At 39.9% G+C, this 17,070-nt stretch overlaps 1 protein-coding gene across 2 annotated transcripts in view; it reads left to right on the top strand.

The window, feature by feature from the left end:
* Window positions 1–16,547, top strand: part of dusp5 (dual specificity phosphatase 5) — a 51,886-nt gene extending 35,339 nt beyond the window's left edge. The window contains exons 2-5 of one of the 2 annotated variants that reach the window (XM_015347497.2): window positions 9,085–9,290; window positions 11,186–11,331; window positions 13,127–13,346; window positions 15,670–16,547. In XM_015347497.2, the coding sequence (XP_015202983.1) occupies window positions 9,085–9,290; window positions 11,186–11,331; window positions 13,127–13,346; window positions 15,670–16,064 (967 nt within the window). In that variant the 3' untranslated portion in view covers window positions 16,065–16,547. Of the gene's footprint in view, window positions 1–8,099; window positions 9,291–11,185; window positions 11,332–13,126; window positions 13,347–15,669 lie in introns of those variants that run through there. The other variant, XM_006630781.3, reaches the window with a different exon arrangement.
* The last annotated feature ends 523 nt before the right edge of the window (window positions 16,548–17,070 follow it).

Below are 17,070 nucleotides of genomic sequence, written 5' to 3'. Positions count from 1 at the left end.
GTGCATGGGATGCATCATAGCAATGCCTAATGATTACTTTGATTGTAACACTGTATTGTTTTTAATATTACGTCATGGATTAGTCTCATGTCAAGGACAAGAAAGTCTAAAATATGTTGTTTGATGGGGTTTTTTTTCCAGTCAATGATCATTGCTGTTTGTGGATATTATTTGATAATGTAGAATATCTGTTTTTATTCTACAGAGGCTGTCCACTCTTTTCTTATTCAAAGATTAAAAAACTATACTTTTACTCAGAAGCACTGCATGACAGTCTAAGTGGGCCGAGTGGCCTCCTCTAATTTATAACTGTTCCTATGTTCTTAAAATGAACATAAAAATTAATCAATGGTTGACATAGACAACATTTCTGGCTGGTAAATACTAAACTACAGGGCTATAGGTACTGACAGATTCGGCCTGCTTTAGGGCTGGAGCATAAGTCAAGCAAAAGATCGAAAAAAAAAGTGTGAAATTAATAAAGCAAGTGAAAAGGTGAGCCGATCTGGGATAGGGAAAAAAAAGAACAGACAATCTGTCTTCCATGGGTACTGTCACTATGGTGTGCTTTCACAGATAAGGAGGGTTTTTTAAGTTGCTGTAATTACTCTGTAGCAGCTTTATCCAGGGATGGGGTGAGGGGAGGCATCTAATTTAATTCCCCACTGGGGTCAGTAAATTGTGTTCATGCCGAGAACACTACTTGTAGAAAAAACAAAAGGCTTACAGTTCGAATTATTAATCCCATTATGAATCACATTCCATCAGCACCTTATGCCAAAGCCAGAGAGCACCGACAGAGCTTGTGTGACCGAGCTGCTAGGAGTGTGGATGCTCTAATTTTGCCCCTCCCATTCCTACGGTCCCCCAGGTGACGAGGATGCTGAGTCGTCAGGTTCCTCCTACCCACAGCTGCTGACAGGCTCTTTACATTCATAATCAAAAACTCGCTTGGGATCTGACCTACATCGGGACAGAGATTTAACATTCCCTGTCACAGCCCTCTTTCCTTTCTTTTGTTTTTCCCTGTGTACTCCCTCTAACTGGAGTATACAAGAGAAGAGGGGAATGCCAACTTTTCAAATCACTCCATAACTTCTGAAGATAGAATAACCAAATCTGCTACAAAAATGGCCAGCACTCAACACGTTTCCCATTTCCCTGAAATTCTCAGATGTTCGTTTTAATGGCAGTTTCCTGGGGGTTTTAATGGTACAATTTAATGGTTTCAGTTCCCCTGATCAATGTGCTGGTTAGTCTGCACAGTAAACTAGCAGAGATCCATAAGATCTTGATCACAATCATAATTTTTATTAAACTCTTTGCTGGCTCTCCTGGCTATTTTGTGTGGTGGTTTAGAGTAATCAGTTAAGGTCAGCTGGGTGGAAGCATCTGTCTCCAAAGGTCACTGAAGATGAAACACAGCAGCTCCAATTTCCCCTTTCTTAATAAAAGAGGAATAAAACACCTGTGATCTTCGACTTCTGATATCAGCTTGCCACTACTACTGCATTTCAGACAGTATTTCCCATGACATCGTAGTCATTTTATAAATAGCAATGTTTAGATTTCATGTTAAGAGGAAGCAGGATTTTCAGAAACTTTAGCTTATTTTAGCCATCGTTCTTTTTTTTTAATTGGGGGGAGGGTGAGTGGGTGGGTGAAACTTGGAGATTACATTTCCATGAAAAACTAGAACGATTTCAGGTTCTAATGCCATTTGGTGCTTTGTGCCTAAAGGGAAAGAATGTGGAAGGAAATACATTGGAATCCGTGGACATACTGTATAGTATTTTCTTATGGCCTGAAGAGAACATTAAGGCAATCAGAGAAATAGTAACAACAGGCTAGTGTTGTTGACTAAGTGCTCTGTCTGCTGACTAGAAATAAAGCAGTGCATACAGGAGTCATCTGATACAATCATCCCAGCCTCACGAACAAAGTAGGCCAGTTTGATCTTGCTTCAGGGCTATACTCAATCACTTGTAGAGTCTGGCTGTTTGAGTTTATATAAGCCTGAGCGCGGGAAGCTCAGATGCACTGCACCAGTTCTGAAGTAAAGCGTTCGATGACCCTTGTTGGATATCTGTGCTCAATAGATCTGTGACATGAATGGAGAGGACGTGAATCGGCAAGGTACGAGCCCTGGCAAGTGAGTCATAGAGCAAAGGAGTGGAGACAGGGCTATAGGTATTGACAGGTTCGGCCTGCTTTAGGGCTGGCACGTGGAGCTGGAACGTGACAGTGTTGTTGATCAGCTGGCTGAACAGCGAGACTTTCGTCCATCCAGTTTCTAACCGCATTATCCAGCGCAGGGCCGCGGAAGACCTGGAGCCTAACTCCGCGGGGGATGGCCGCAGGGGTACACCCTGGATGGGAGACGCCAGGCCCTTTCAGGGCACACACAGACACAGAGAGGTACACTTAAACTCACTTTTGGACCAGTTTTTCCCACAAGCCAGTTAACCGACAGTACCAGTACTTTGGGCTGTGAGAGGAAACTGGAGCACCTGTTAGAAGTTCATGCGAATGCAGGGAAGGCATGGAAATTCCACACAGATCGTCCCCCAGGGATTGAACCCAGGGCCCCAGTGCTGTGAGGCAGCAATGTGAGCAGCGCCTCTGTGCCGCCCCCACAGTGAGACTTATTAAGACAAATAATTCAATTTTTGCATAACAAACAGAATGATATTCACATTTTTTTGTTATTTCTGGATCAGTTAATTTATCCCACAAAATAAAGTTTCTAATGTCTTACTGTACGTAGTTTTCATTGTAGTAAACTCAACGTACTGTACACGCATATTTTACATTGGCTGTGCTTGAGACTCACTTCTGCAAGTTTAAGTGTTTCATTTATATTGCTTTTTATGTTAGTAGATTTCAGTCACTGCTATAATAATTCAATGTTGTATTTGTCATTTCCATTAATTTAAAGACTGTATGTGTGCATACTGTACATCATTGTGGCTAAATAATGTTTCCCACAAAATCTCATTTGAGTCGCATTTTATTAAGGGAAAACCAACTTCAAACACAAAACCTATTAAGAATCCCAACTCCCAAAATTGTATTACTGGGGATTCATGTTCAAAATCTGAAATATGTTCTAGAATATTGAACAAAACAGTCTTATGCATGATCCAGTACAGTATTCCTTCATCTTCTTTGATGAATGCACTCTGACTGACGTTAGAGTCCATTTCATGGAACATCAGATAAAACTTTCAAAAACATCACAAGTTCTTCTCATTCATTTTTTGTCTTCACTGCCAGTAAAAATTGAATTTATCATGCAATTAAACGAGTAGCAATATGAACATATTTACTATTACATATTACATATTTAAGTTCTATGTACAGAAAAGAGCCCAGTTTAGCTTTGATTGTGTCGTGTGCTAATTTCTCTTTTACAGAATACATTTAAAGTGATTTTTTTGGATTTTTGTAAGTAATGTTGGTTAACCAATGGTTGATTTTGTAGTTTGAGCATATTTTAAAATTAATCTACCATCCAGTCCCATTTTTTAGGTGAGCATGTTTTTCAAGAATGAAATTTTAGGTTCTAAGTGGCTTGTCTTCTTGCTTTCATGAACAAAAATTATGCATATCATTTTAGATAACGTTTACTTCTGTGTTAATTAATCTCTTATCACCAGCTGCAATACTTAGGAGAGGCAGAACCAATTGTGTTTTAGTGTTAACATTATTATATTGAAATTCTGGAAATTCAGTCGCATGCCTTTTTCAACACGTATTGTGCCGAGACATTAGGAGTATTTGTGCTGCTACATCCCAAGGTTCGGACTTCCCAAGTGTGCTGACATTTGAGGGTCTATAAATGAAACAAACAACTGAGTGAAACTACTTTGAAATGGAGAGAAGTTCTGTTTCTAAAAATGTAGGTGTTAGGTGTCTCCCCTTTTTTAAACCCCCGCTGAGTGTGCCAAAGCTTTTTAGCTCACTGCCTGTCGCTCTGAACAGGTATTCCCTGTCCAGACTTCAAAGCTGGCTGGTCTTTCTCTTTTTTGTCTGCATAATTCAATACAGACTCCAGAAACATGGACGATCATTTTCATATCCATCTTCTTGCTAGAAGCGTTAACAGAGTTCAGTCGTAGGAACTTCGGTTGGAGTGCAAAAGGTCGATCGCTTTCATCATTTCGAATTCATCCCTTCACTCCTTATTTTATCGGCCTCATCCTCGCGGCGGTGTTGCCAGTGTTGTCAAGCCAGATCGCAAATTTCTCACCTTTAAAACCACTTAATAACAGGGCTCATCTGCAGGCTGCTGACAATCTTTCAAAGATTTTTAGAAATCTGTCTTTAAATGGAGAGAGGTTTTGGAAGTCTGTTACATTTGCAAATCAACAGCATTCTGTTTGACTTTTGATCTGGTCTCCTGTGTTTTTGTTTCTAAATATGTCAAATGAGAGAGACGGGGCCAAAATATCTTGTGCTGCTTGGCGTGCTTCTGAAAACACCGTTTTAACATCTGAGTTAGGTTTGTAAGACTGATAAAATACCACCTTTTCAGGATTAGTAGTTTAAAGGGATCTTTCACAGGTCTTTCTAAAATTCATTAATATCTGTTTTGCTTTAATTGAGGCTCTACTCTGAAATGTAAGGAGGACTGCATGAGTGCATTTAAATCTACAGGAAATTAATTTAAGTCTGTGCTCCTCCTAGGAATTGTACGAATCTTTTCTGTATTACTAAGAAACCTCTGTTTTGCTAGTCATATTTGGAATTTTTTTAACTCGTCTTTACTTGCCCCCTTTGCTGTTTTGTTATAAAGCATCTACTCTTTGAGGTATAAGGTAATACTGTTCACAAGATTTAATTGAATGTGAGTAATCGCTCAGTGAGTAGGAAATACTCTAGTGGGACTGGAATTTAGAGTGAGGAAGCAGGAAGCACCTGTATGTTGAAGGAAAACTGGAATGAGCTTCATTGTCTGAGTAAATGTGGAAGCATAACAGCAGAATTTATCAATTAATGGTAGATAGGGGAGAGAGATGCTTTGCACATACTAATGCCATGTGCATGCACTGCAATTGAAACTGGTCTAGAGCACTTCATGAAAAAGGTCAGGACAGAATAATTTGTGCGTGTGTAAATGCTTCGGCTCGCGAAAACATTGAGTTCCAATGACAAACTCACCCTCAGGATACACATGTTCTATGCCTGTACATAGCCAATAACCATTAGCTGGAGTGGGTATGAATATGTCAAGGCATTGATGAGGGAGAATGAGCAGGCAGCCCATGAGTGAGAGTCACAGGAAGAGAAAGCACAGTTTATGTACCTGTCACGAGTACGCACGGCACATTGGATGGTAAGAAATGCCATTCTGGTTTGTCATTAGGATTTATCAGGTGGAGAGAATGCGCCATCACACCCTGTTCTGTGGAGTGAACATTTCACTTCTTTCATTGGTTCTTCTTTGCATTAGCAGCTCTGCTTTTCTTCTCTCACCCTCTTTGCTGTGACGCTTATAGGCCTTTCGGGGAGCCAACTTACCTAGAAGATCCTCAGCTCTCTCTCTCTCTGAGAGAAGCAGTACCTCTTTATAAATTAATAAAGACCTCTTTATCCATGTGTGTTCGGAAATCAGCTGTCCCACAGGGAATAAGCCTCCAGAGTCTTACTACAACAGAAAATTATGATGAGTATCTCTAATTGTAACTCGGGTAGGTAAGGTCAGGAAAACATTTTCAATTGTAATTTGCTAAACGCTGGACTTCAAAAAGCATAGATTTCCCTGGTTGTGCCACATGCTGCCTGAGTGCGAACAGAGCCCACTGTCTACACTGTAGAGCTTTCTGGAGGACTAGAGGAGCTCACAGAGCTCTGCCATGTGAAACATCTTTCTATGCCTATGGTATAAATAAAAGCCGTCTGCCTCAATGAGTGTGTATGAGCACTATGTCATTCACAAGGCTGCAAGATACCTCAGGCTGCTCTGTTTTGAAGCCTAATGTTGTCATATATTCAGTGTTGAGGAAGTTTAGAAAGAAGTTTTCAGAAAAGTAACACGTTATGTGTACATGGGAGTACTTTTTACAGTAAAGTACAAGAAAATTTGTACTTGTGCTTTTAAGGGATAATAAGATACTTTACATATTTATGATACACAGTGATCACTTTTTAAAATGATTTTTACCCTAGCTTTCCCCCGTGTCCAGGTTTTAATTTTTGAACAGTAATCCTTTTAAGCAAGTTGAAACTGTAATGGATTTACTTTTAATAACTTTCCCCAAAACTACTTGTATAGAATTTATTTATTGACATTGACGATTGTTTCACATCAATAGCTGATTGGACAGATACATATTTTTGATTTAGTAATGTTGAATTCTTATTTTTATTAATAGATATCTTTAAGGTCACATGTTCTGGAATTTTATGTTAGAATTTCTTTAATTAAATTCATTAAATTTTAAAGCAGTATTTATTTTATGGGTCAGCAAGTATATTAACTCTTTGATATGCCTGCATTTAAAAAAAAAAGGCCAGATTCAAAACAGTCCTAGTCTGCTTGCCCTATTCCCGAACGTTTCCCACTTGCTGAGGATGTAGACAAAGGCGTTATGCTCCAGAAATAAAGCAATCTGTTTTACACCGGATATCGTGGCATGGATATATAGTGGAAAATGCGCGGCTGTAAAAAAATGACAAATCTGGTAGTGCCTCGTTTTAACGGACAAAGCTGAAAACGTACAGAAACATGCCGTAGTAAAATGAGCGCTCTAGAGATAATTCAAATGCGATACGGCACCTGGTAACACACTAAGGAGTAGCCACCATCAGAAGTACAGAATAAGGATGTTTGCTTTTTCTGAATCAGGCTTTTACCACTTCGGGCAAGTAGAGAAATCGAATACCGTTCTCTGCTCATTCGCTACACTGAATTCTGTTCGTATCGGACAGACAATTTGTTAATTGAGGACCTCAGATTATGAAAGCGTCTGAAAGGAGCAGATGGCGTCTCCTCTGGTGACCCTTCTACAGGGCTACTGCCTGGACTGTGACGCATGTCCAGTAAGGGGGTTTCGCTTAAATCCTTCAGCCACTTCATTCATGCAAAACGTGCATGATATCGAAGCCGATATTGTGTTTATTTTTTGTTTACCTTTAGGTATTTAAATTGTGTCCAAAATGCAAAATAGTTAAGTAAATGCTTCAATCTACGATGCAATTGCTACTTTTAGTCCGCGCGAGTTATTTTCATGCGTTTCAAATGGGATCGGAGATACCGGTCCTAACAATAGGTTGAAAAGGTAACAATGATTCAGCTTTTAGAAATCTCGTCAATTTGTTTTTGCTCTCTAAAAATTTTTATTACAATTTTGCAATTGCCCTTTGTTTAGCCTGAAACGACACCGTTTTGTCTTCGTCTGAGTTTTGAATTTTTTTACGACATATGTTTTGGAAGGCAAACACCTTATTATGCCTCTCGTGGTGACATTTCTTTAACCACATCTGAAGTATAAATGTTTGCAGCGCGGAAAAAAACAACGCGTACCTTAAAGCAAGATTTTTGCCAAACGGAAAACATACGTCTGAGCTCAGCCCACACTGCTGTGATGTCATACGTATTATGCCTAACCTGCATGGCACACTTTACTTCCTGCTCTGTCCTAGGAGAAATTAATCCCTTCTGCTGAGAGTACCAGCGGACAAAACCACGAATTCTTCATAATCCAGGTACACCTGCTGCATCCCGCACCACATGGTCATTCAGTGGGATTTGAACAGATGTCTACAAAACCACACCTAGACACAATCTCCGCATGTTATGAAGAAATGCCTCATAAACGTGTCGGGGCTTTTGTTTATACAAAAAATCTAGTGGTTTCTACTAATTCTGTTTCTTTGACCCCCTTAGAAAGAAAATACTATGTATTAATTGTTACTGCACTTGAATGCTGTGATACAATTGTCCTCTCGGTTGACATCCGTACAACGTATCTTTTCAAAGCCCGTTCCTTTATTAAAAGATTACAGCATGCCGAAATAGACTGGGTTGGCTAAAGATGGCAATAAGGCGGTAAACTAGCCATTTATTCGGGTTCAATAAATTGTTGTTTTTTTTCCGAATTACTAACACGACTCATTTAATACTGTGCTGGTCAGCAGCTACGCTATTTGATAAGAACAACACGTTTTGAAATGCCAGATGTTAAAAGACATTTTCATTTCGCAATACCGAATACCGGTTTCAGATAACTGTCGGCTGCGTGAAGTCTGAAACAGACATTACAAACACACAATGTAGTTCGGCTGCGATCTGCTTTACCACAAATTATTGAAAAATATGTTGAGCAGTTTTATTTGATTGACTTGTCCTCAGTTCTATTCTGCCTTGTCCACATGTGCAATGTCTTTGTAAACCTATTGCCGTACTTCATTGTGAGAAAGATCATCGGGTATTCTGAAACGATTTTAGGATTTTTTTTCTTCGAGTAAAGAAAAAAATCAAATTCATTTATCATGACGCGGCTCTATTTTCTGTAATAACCCTAGTAACTGAAACAAAAAAAAATAAAAAATGTAGACTAATTCCTGTGATCTAACGAAACGTAGATTTCGTTGTGACTAATGATGAAGGACTCAAACTCGCAGTTTATTCATCCTGAGTGAAAGGCGGAGACTGCACGCTAAGCCGCAGTGTAGGCGGACTTATCTGATCCCCACCTTGTCGTTGTCCATATTTGGTTTATGATGTCACAATCCGGAGGTTCCATTCATATAAAATAGTTACAACGGAATCCCCTAAGAGGAAATGTAGGCACAGAAGCGCATCAGAATGGTTCACACTCGGCTCTCCAAAACCCCCATGTAATTGCTACTAAGCCGTCACTCGGCGTGCGTTGTTTTTTTCAGTAATAATACTTGCTCTCGGACCTTTACAGAAAGAAACATGAAGGTCGCAAGCATCGACTGCCGCCGTCTTAAGAAAATTATTAGAAAAGAATGTAGCAGCTGCCTGATCGTGGATTGTAGACCGTACTTTTCCTTTTCCACCTCTAACATCAAGGGTTCTGTCAATGTTAACTTGAATTCCGTCATTGTCCGGAGATCCCGAGGTGGACCGGTCCCTTTACAGTTCGTCATCCCGGACGAGGGAGCTCAATATCGTCTCCGAGAAGGAAGCATCTCTGCGGTTGTGGCTTTGGACGACCGGACGTCCCACTGGCAGAAATTAAAGAAGGACAGTGTGGCTCAAATAGTGATTAACACCCTCTCACATCTAGCAAGTGGAACCAAGATCTGTTTTCTTAAAGGTAAGCATTACGACTGACTTAATATTGACAGTTAACTGTTTATTTAAGGTTGACAGCCTCGATGCTTGGAGCTCTTTACAATATTTCTGGATTTAAGTTGTAGACGTTGTGCGTTTTCCTTGACTGCAAAAAAGTTTGTGTGTTTCTCGCTTTGTAAAAATCGCAGCCTCTTTGTAACATCTGTTATCCAGCAAAATGTAACCTAATGCTTATTAAAAAGGGATGTACAAATCCAAGGAATATATTCACAACTATACAGTACATGGAGGCGTTTTTACGTGCTGTTTTTCGCCTTGGTGTACACGCCTGTAGAACATGTTTTACAGTTTATCTATCTCGAGGAATAATTTAAAGCAAACTGCTGCTAAATGTTCTGTAATTTCTGAGGACGAAGTCTAGTTGTAACTAAGGGTAGGACCCTGTCAGCACTTCACATCTATTTAGCGATATCCATCCGTCTGCTTAATTGACAGTTGGGTAGAGTGTGAGCTGAACACTTCATGAAGTGTCCGGGGTACATGATTCGTGTCATTTTTGAAAGTTCTAGGCCTCGGTCACCTCGCCCCTTGGTGACAACCTGGTGAGCAATTTGTTTAGTGTTGACGCGGAGACGTTTCGGCGGTTGTACGGGCAAGCTGCTCGGAATCTTAGCGCTGCGAAAACGATGAGTGGAGATGAGTCAGGCTGTGGGGAGACTGTAAACACCCAGCAACAGTGTGCTTGTTAACTGTTTGGCTGCTTGATCCCTGCGTACGCCGGAACACAACGTATACCGGAGTTTACCAGTTTTTGAATGTTTAAATGTGTTTCTCAGTTTTATTGATAAACACAGAAATAATATCCTTGTCCAAACCGGTGCATAAATTATCCGCTATCAATCTGGCAATAAAATCTATCTAGAAATTGGCATAATAGAGAGGCGTCACATTTACAGCAATTTTTAACGTACGATTTTACAGGATTTGAGCTCCCTGAATTCGTTCAACTGAAACCTAATCTTTATAATGAACTTTTGTAATGTATAACACTGTATAACACACAGATGCATGTGTTTCTGATGTGTTTATATTGTACCAGCTATTTATGCACTACAGAGAATACTGAAAGTTTACTTTTTTAACTTTCTACATTCTACAGTTTACTATTTAAACGACGTACATGACGATGGATAAAATTAAAAGAGAAAACCTCCTGATGAATAACCAATGTTAATCGAACACCAAAATGATGGCGTTGGGGAAATAGTGACTTGTATAAATTGGAAACACATCTACAGTAATACAATTTACGTGGTGTTGTTCAGTCTGTTTACCTTAATCTTATTTTTAAGTAAATGAATCAGGATTAAAAATATATAATTGCCATTGCCATTCTCCTGGGCTTGTGAGAATCTTGGACTTGTTGGTGAAATATATTAATGTTCTGAAAATGAAAAATAAAAATAATTTATTCACATACAAAAACCACAGTGCCATATTCTCACGACACTTCGGTATTTTGTAACAGCTTTAACAAGTGTATTTATAACAGGTTATTATTAGTTGCGTAGCTTAATAAAGGCGGGCCTCACATGAACTTAAGTCATCTTATTTATGGTTTGGCTGAGACTAAATGTGTTCCTCTTCGCTTTACGTATAAATATTTTATATTTGTTGAAGTTATTGATTAAGCCTGACTGGCCGTTAAACCTTGTATTATCAAGTAGATAAGATGAAGATTTACTTCCATACTGTCGTACATCTAAAGGCGCAGTAATGTCTGTGAGAAACAGTAATACGCACCATGTTATTATACATCTGTAGTTTACTGATAAGGGGAACTAAATTAAGGCGTGAAAAAGGTTTCATCGAGAAACACACTGTAATCTTCTCTCTCTCTCTCGGTGTTTTTGACAGGAGGATACGAGAACTTCCACTCTCAGTACCCTGAACTTTGCACAGAGCTGAGAAGCAGCACACAGGACGGGACAGAAACGGAGAAAATCCTCAGCAGCAGTCACTATGAGAAGCTCGGTGCTAACCACAAACCGGAGTACGATCAGGTACGGAAGAGTGTCGATTCGCATGAAAGGCTGAAGCTTCCAATTTCAGCCCACTTGAATAAATTTGGCTTCCCTTCTTCTCAATATGCCACTGCTGTTTTAAAGCGCCACCTTTATCTGGCCACCTTTTTAGAGGTTTCATAGCAGAAATGTATCAGCACGCCACGTTAACCATAGGTTCCCTTTTCTTAAAATAACGCCTTCTTTTTCCCCTCTCTTTTCCCAGAAGTTAGTTCAGAGTTCCCCGTATGAACTCAGTTCAGCGCTGCATATTTTAACCACCTTAGCAAGACTGGCCTTTCCTTCTGTTTGCCTGTTTTTTTTTTTCATATAATTCAAAAATACTGTTAAATAGCAGTATTGCAGTTATCGTCAGCTGTTTACGAGCGTTTTGATATTACGCTGTTCATTTAAATGCTAAAAATAGCATTCTGTCAGCGTTTTTTGAATTAAAAAGAATATAATAAAAAAAAACCTGGATTTTATTTGCAAACAAAACTCTTGGAAGATTGTGTGCAATAGGAATGTAGCGGTATCTTTGTACTGACATTCTGAACCTCATGTTCATCATTATGACTCTGAGTGTCCTGTACAGAAAACAAAATGTGAACATTCTCAACCTTTAAAGATTTAATTAGCTATCATTTATTTGCTCTATGTGGTATAGTTGTAGTCCAGTTTATCAGATATATAAGAGGCAAAATATCTACATAAATACCAGCTGCTGTTTTGCTTCTTGTAAGCTTCAGTGATGCAATCAAACAAACCAGGCATCATATGTCCCAAATTGTACAATCAAAAAACAACAGCAAAGGATTAGAAAAAGGCTAGTATTTTCCGGCTTAAGAGATGCTTCTGGGTCACACTGTGAAGTCATTGTGACATAAGATGTGCATAAGCTGCGGTGTTGTCACAGTCAGGTGGTCCTGACAGTGTTATTCGGAAAGCGATGTCACTTTAGAGTGAGTCACCACTCCCTTTTCCTTTTGTGCAGTGTGTCAGCTGCCTGTGAAAAGCCAGCCCAAATTAATACTCAGCAGCGTTTTGCAGAAGCACATCACCATATTTTTCGCAAGAGTTTCAGTAATATGGCCTTAATCTGTAGTGGTATGAACGACTTAATTGCCTTCACTTGTGTAGTATGCTAAATATTTAAAAAGTCGACTAATATTTTGGAGCTACGCATGGATTCTGCAAATGGCTAATGGATGCTTTCTATAACGTGGCAAACAGGATTTTTTAAACAAACTTGTTATTAAACTTATTATTTTATTTTAAACACGCTTTTTCTGTCCCTCAGATTTTTCTGGCCCTAATGACATTTTTGAATGTTTGAAAAGGAAATTTGATTTCTGGTGGTATATGTGAAACCCCTCATTTTCTGTCTGTCGTTTTCTGTCCTGGATGTTATTGCACCTGGGTCTCAATGAAACGTTATCTTTCGGGGGGGAGGGGGGAACGTGTTTTAAATCCTTTTGCATTGCACCTGTGTTGAGATGCTCAAGGCTTGATATTCATTGGGTTGCATTCGCCCCAGCCCTGTGATCAGTCATCAAAGATCTTTGTGGTCAAAGATTTCGTTTCAAACGGGCTTGGTTGCCTTCAGATACATCTCAGCTGGGGGTGGGGCTTTGATGTCTGTATATTAGTATTAAAAAACAGTAGTTATGGAATAATCAATGGCTAATGAGTAGCGTCTGGATTTTATTTTGATTTGGAGTTATCATGTGTTTTTCAATGTTTTTTTTTATTTCTTAACTTCATTTTTTTTTTTTGGTTTGTCTGTATCTTCCAGGGCCAGCCAGTGGAAATCCTGCCTTTCCTTTACCTCGGGAGTGCCTACCATGCCTCCAGACAAGACTATCTGAGTGACCTTCACATCACAGCCTTGCTCAATGTATCCCGGCGAGACACAGAGCAAGCAAAAGGCCAGTTTCATTATAAATGGATTCCGGTGGAGGATAGTCACATGGCTGACATTAGCTCTCATTTCCAGGAAGCTATTGAGTTTATAGGTATGTATTCTCCTCTTATAAAACCTATTTTTATGCCCCATAGGAAATTTGTAATGATAGAGCCTCTGAAGAGTTTTTGAACCAGTACCAAGTGTCCAACTGAGAAAGTAAATGCCATCAAGCATCTTATTGTTAAAGCACAAAGCTCTTGTCATTGAGGAATTGTGTAAATAACAGTTCAAAAACCGGACCTGGTTTAAACACTGTTATATTACTCGCATTGTTTTTGAAATTCAAACACAAAATTGTGTACTACACTCCATCTGTTCCTACTCTGCAATAAAAGTGGAGTCAGCTTTGGCACATAGTGGTTTAGTTGAACATTCTTCGGATATTGTTAGATTTCAGAAATTACTGCCTTTCGGGCTTCATGCAGTCATTTCTTTTTTTAAGCAGCACTTGAATTCCAGAGATGCTGTGCATGTTTCTCATAGCCACCTCAATTTAAATTAATCATCCAGACAAACACGGCCAGGGAGATAAGCTATACATTTTGCAAATAATGTCTCTAACTACATTTGTACAGTAGCCCAAAACAGTCAACCAAGATGATTCACACTTTGATGGTATTTTGAAAGTCATGTTCCGATACTTCTGGGGTGGCAAAATGCTGCACACTTCAGCAGATGATGTAGAGGTCTTTCCCATTCTCTACTGTGGTAATCGTGTTGCAAAATGTTCTATAGATAGAGGTATTAAACATAAAAAAATCCCCTCACCAGTTTCATAATAGGACTCGATTGTCCTCTGCCTGCTTTGGATCTAAAAGCAGCAAAGCTCCGGCCTCTAATCTTTTCTTGCAATGCAGTTTTCACAAATCCCATGGGGGATGAATTTAATTAGTATCATTCAGACCAGGGTCCTGTTACTTCCTTTTAAGTCTTGAAGAAACGAATAAGGAAGCCTTCAATGTCCACTCTAATCCTGGTTCTGTCTCTTATGGCTGGGTGTAGCTGCAGTGCCCCTAAATGAAATTAGTGTTGAAGATAGGTGGAGGCTGTTTGTCTACTGCAGGTGTACAGAACTGAAGGCAATTAGCGAGGAAATTGAATGGCTGAGGGAAAGGAAAGAGATGAGCTGGTAACAGCTAAACAAAGATATGTGAAGTATTTATAGACAGGCAGTAAAAAGAATTGAAATCTTGGAAATAAGCTTTGACTATTTAACACGGAGAGTTCGTGGTAAGGCTTAAACTATCTTGAATTTGCATTTTACTGCTGAGAATAAAACCTGTGTATACACACATACACTGGCATACACAAAATATTACAATTGTCCTACAATGTACTTATAGATCTTGTTCACAGTCACAGCAAATGTGCTCCTACGGCACTGTTTTAATTTTATAAATAAAAAGAAGTCTGCAAATTCAGTTTAGTGACAGTAAGAGGACATTGAAGCATACAGTGTAAATTGAAACCCTACTTTTAAAGGAGGAGTAAAAGACCAGAAGGAATATTGTCACTGAGTATAAGTATAGCTGAAGGTGACTTGTGATAACAGAAGTTAAAGACCCCGATTTGCTATAAGCTGTTTATGTTTAAAGGGAAAACCTGATGCACAACTGTAAAAGGATAAATTGTCAGACACCCACAGTGTCCGTCTCTGTAGACGGAGGGTTTGTGATTCATTCATGTGGTCTGGTGGATGGGAGCTGTCACACAGATGACTGTCTTATCCATAGTCCTGTCAGCAGAAAAAAAAAAACAGAGCAGCATGCTCCTGTGAGAGGAAAAAGAGTGCTGAGAGAAAGAGAACTTTAAAACTGTAAACTCAGAAATACATCGATCACGCACTCTCCCTATCTCCCTTCTATCTCACGCACACACACGGCTTTGTGCTTCATGTACAGCTGTGCAGTGAGTCAAGAGTAGAGGAGGTGTACACGCAATGGAGGCGGAGACGGTGTAGGCGATGTAATTGGAGTGCGGTGAGGCTGTGTAGCAGGGCTCTTAAATGTTAGAGTAGGTGGGGAAAAAAAGGTGGGGAGCACTGAATGAGAGACTCAGGAGCTAGCAGAATGAAGGGTGAATTGTTTGCCTGTCTGTGGTAAAATCCCACTGAGCCTCTCTCCCTGCTGAAAGCTAAGGAAAAGCTTGCCTCTTCCTTTGCTGGACTCATGTTGCTGGAATTAGCATCCATGGACTGCATGCAAAAGAGAAGCCGTAAAATAGGACCTCGCTAATAATTGAAAATGTATCAACAAGATACTCTGTGCCCATGTAATATTTTAGGGTACACTTCCGAAAGGGAAATAATGTGCTGCCCTATTCCCCCCTTTAGACCCTTATTAACAGACTGCTGTTTTTCTTTTGTTTCCCAGACTGTGTGAAGGAGGCTGGGGGGAAGGTCCTAGTCCACTGCGAAGCCGGAATCTCCAGGTCGCCCACCATCTGCATGGCTTACATCATGAAAACCAAGCGGCTGCAGCTGGAGGAGGCGTTTGACTTCATCAAGCAGCGGCGGGCGCTCATCTCGCCGAACTTTGGCTTCATGGGCCAGCTGCTTCAGTTCGAATCAGAGGTCCTCTCTGCCGCGCCCCCGACCCCGGCCGCGACGTGCAAAAGGGAAACCGTGCCACTGTTTGCGGATGGGTTTGCCTTCAACAACGACTATGAGGCCTCCATGTTCGCCCTCCCAACCTCATTCCTGACTCCTGTGCCGATCCAGTCAAAGGTTCACCAGTTAAAGTTGAGCCCGATCAGTGCATTGCCTTAACCTGAAGGCTGACGTCTCCTAAGATTACTTGAAAAAACAACAACAAGTCCACGAGCTCAGATCCCCCCTCACAGACCCTGAAAAGGGGTGATGGGAGCGTGGAGGAACGAGAACTTTCTAAGAACGGCAACTGCAGGGCCAACAATGACGTCGTTGCTGTCGATATCCATCCTCATCTCCACAATGAAAAACAAAAGACAGTGATACACTGATGCTGCCATCTTTGATCTGTATTGTGATATCAAGTAGGAAAATCGCCTTACTATGATGATGTGAACCTTATTGTGCTCAGAAAGCCTGTGCAAAGACAAGCAAGTTTTATTAATTTATTAAAATGTTAAATTACGTAATAACTGGCAGGAAGTAATTATACTCCATGCCTTGTTGGTCTTAAAAGTGCTTTTTTAAAAAAACAACAACAAATATTTATTTTGCTAAAGACAATGACGTGGAAATGCTAATAAAGTAATTTGCCAAATGGGACATGGTGGTGTTGTTGTTTTCTAACTGGGACTACACAGAAATGAAAAATTAATCTGAATGAATTAACAGCCTTGGCAATTGAAGTAAACAATCACTTAATTTTGAAGAAGGCTCACTTATCCTGAAGAGGGCTTCACGGCCGAAACGTTGTGTTTTCTCTCTTCTCTTTTCAGCATGAAATAAACCTATTGTTCCTTTGCAGACAATGCATGCTGACGCAGCTACCCACCTGAATCACTTATTTTATTCATTCTACAACTCACACTCAGGTTATCAGAAAGCTTTTTCCTCAGAATCCTCCCTAGGATGGTTTGTTCCTTTTATAGATCTAATTTAAATGTATTCTGCTTGACACCCTAAAAAGGCAAGCCAATTGTTGCTGCATTGAATGCATGTCGCAGTATTAAAAAACAATCCTGTAGTTTCTGGTTGTTCTGAGGATTATTAGCTTACTAGACCACTGGCTTATTGCAAGGCAAGTAAAGTGAGTTAAACATCTGCACACCTGATCTCTTTTACAGGT

The sequence above is a fragment of the Lepisosteus oculatus genome, chromosome 4, assembly GCF_040954835.1.
Source record: "Lepisosteus oculatus isolate fLepOcu1 chromosome 4, fLepOcu1.hap2, whole genome shotgun sequence".
Classification (NCBI taxonomy): Eukaryota; Metazoa; Chordata; class Actinopteri; order Semionotiformes; family Lepisosteidae; genus Lepisosteus; species Lepisosteus oculatus.
Note: the sequence above shows the minus strand (reverse complement) of the source record. Positions and strands in the feature narration are given on the sequence as shown.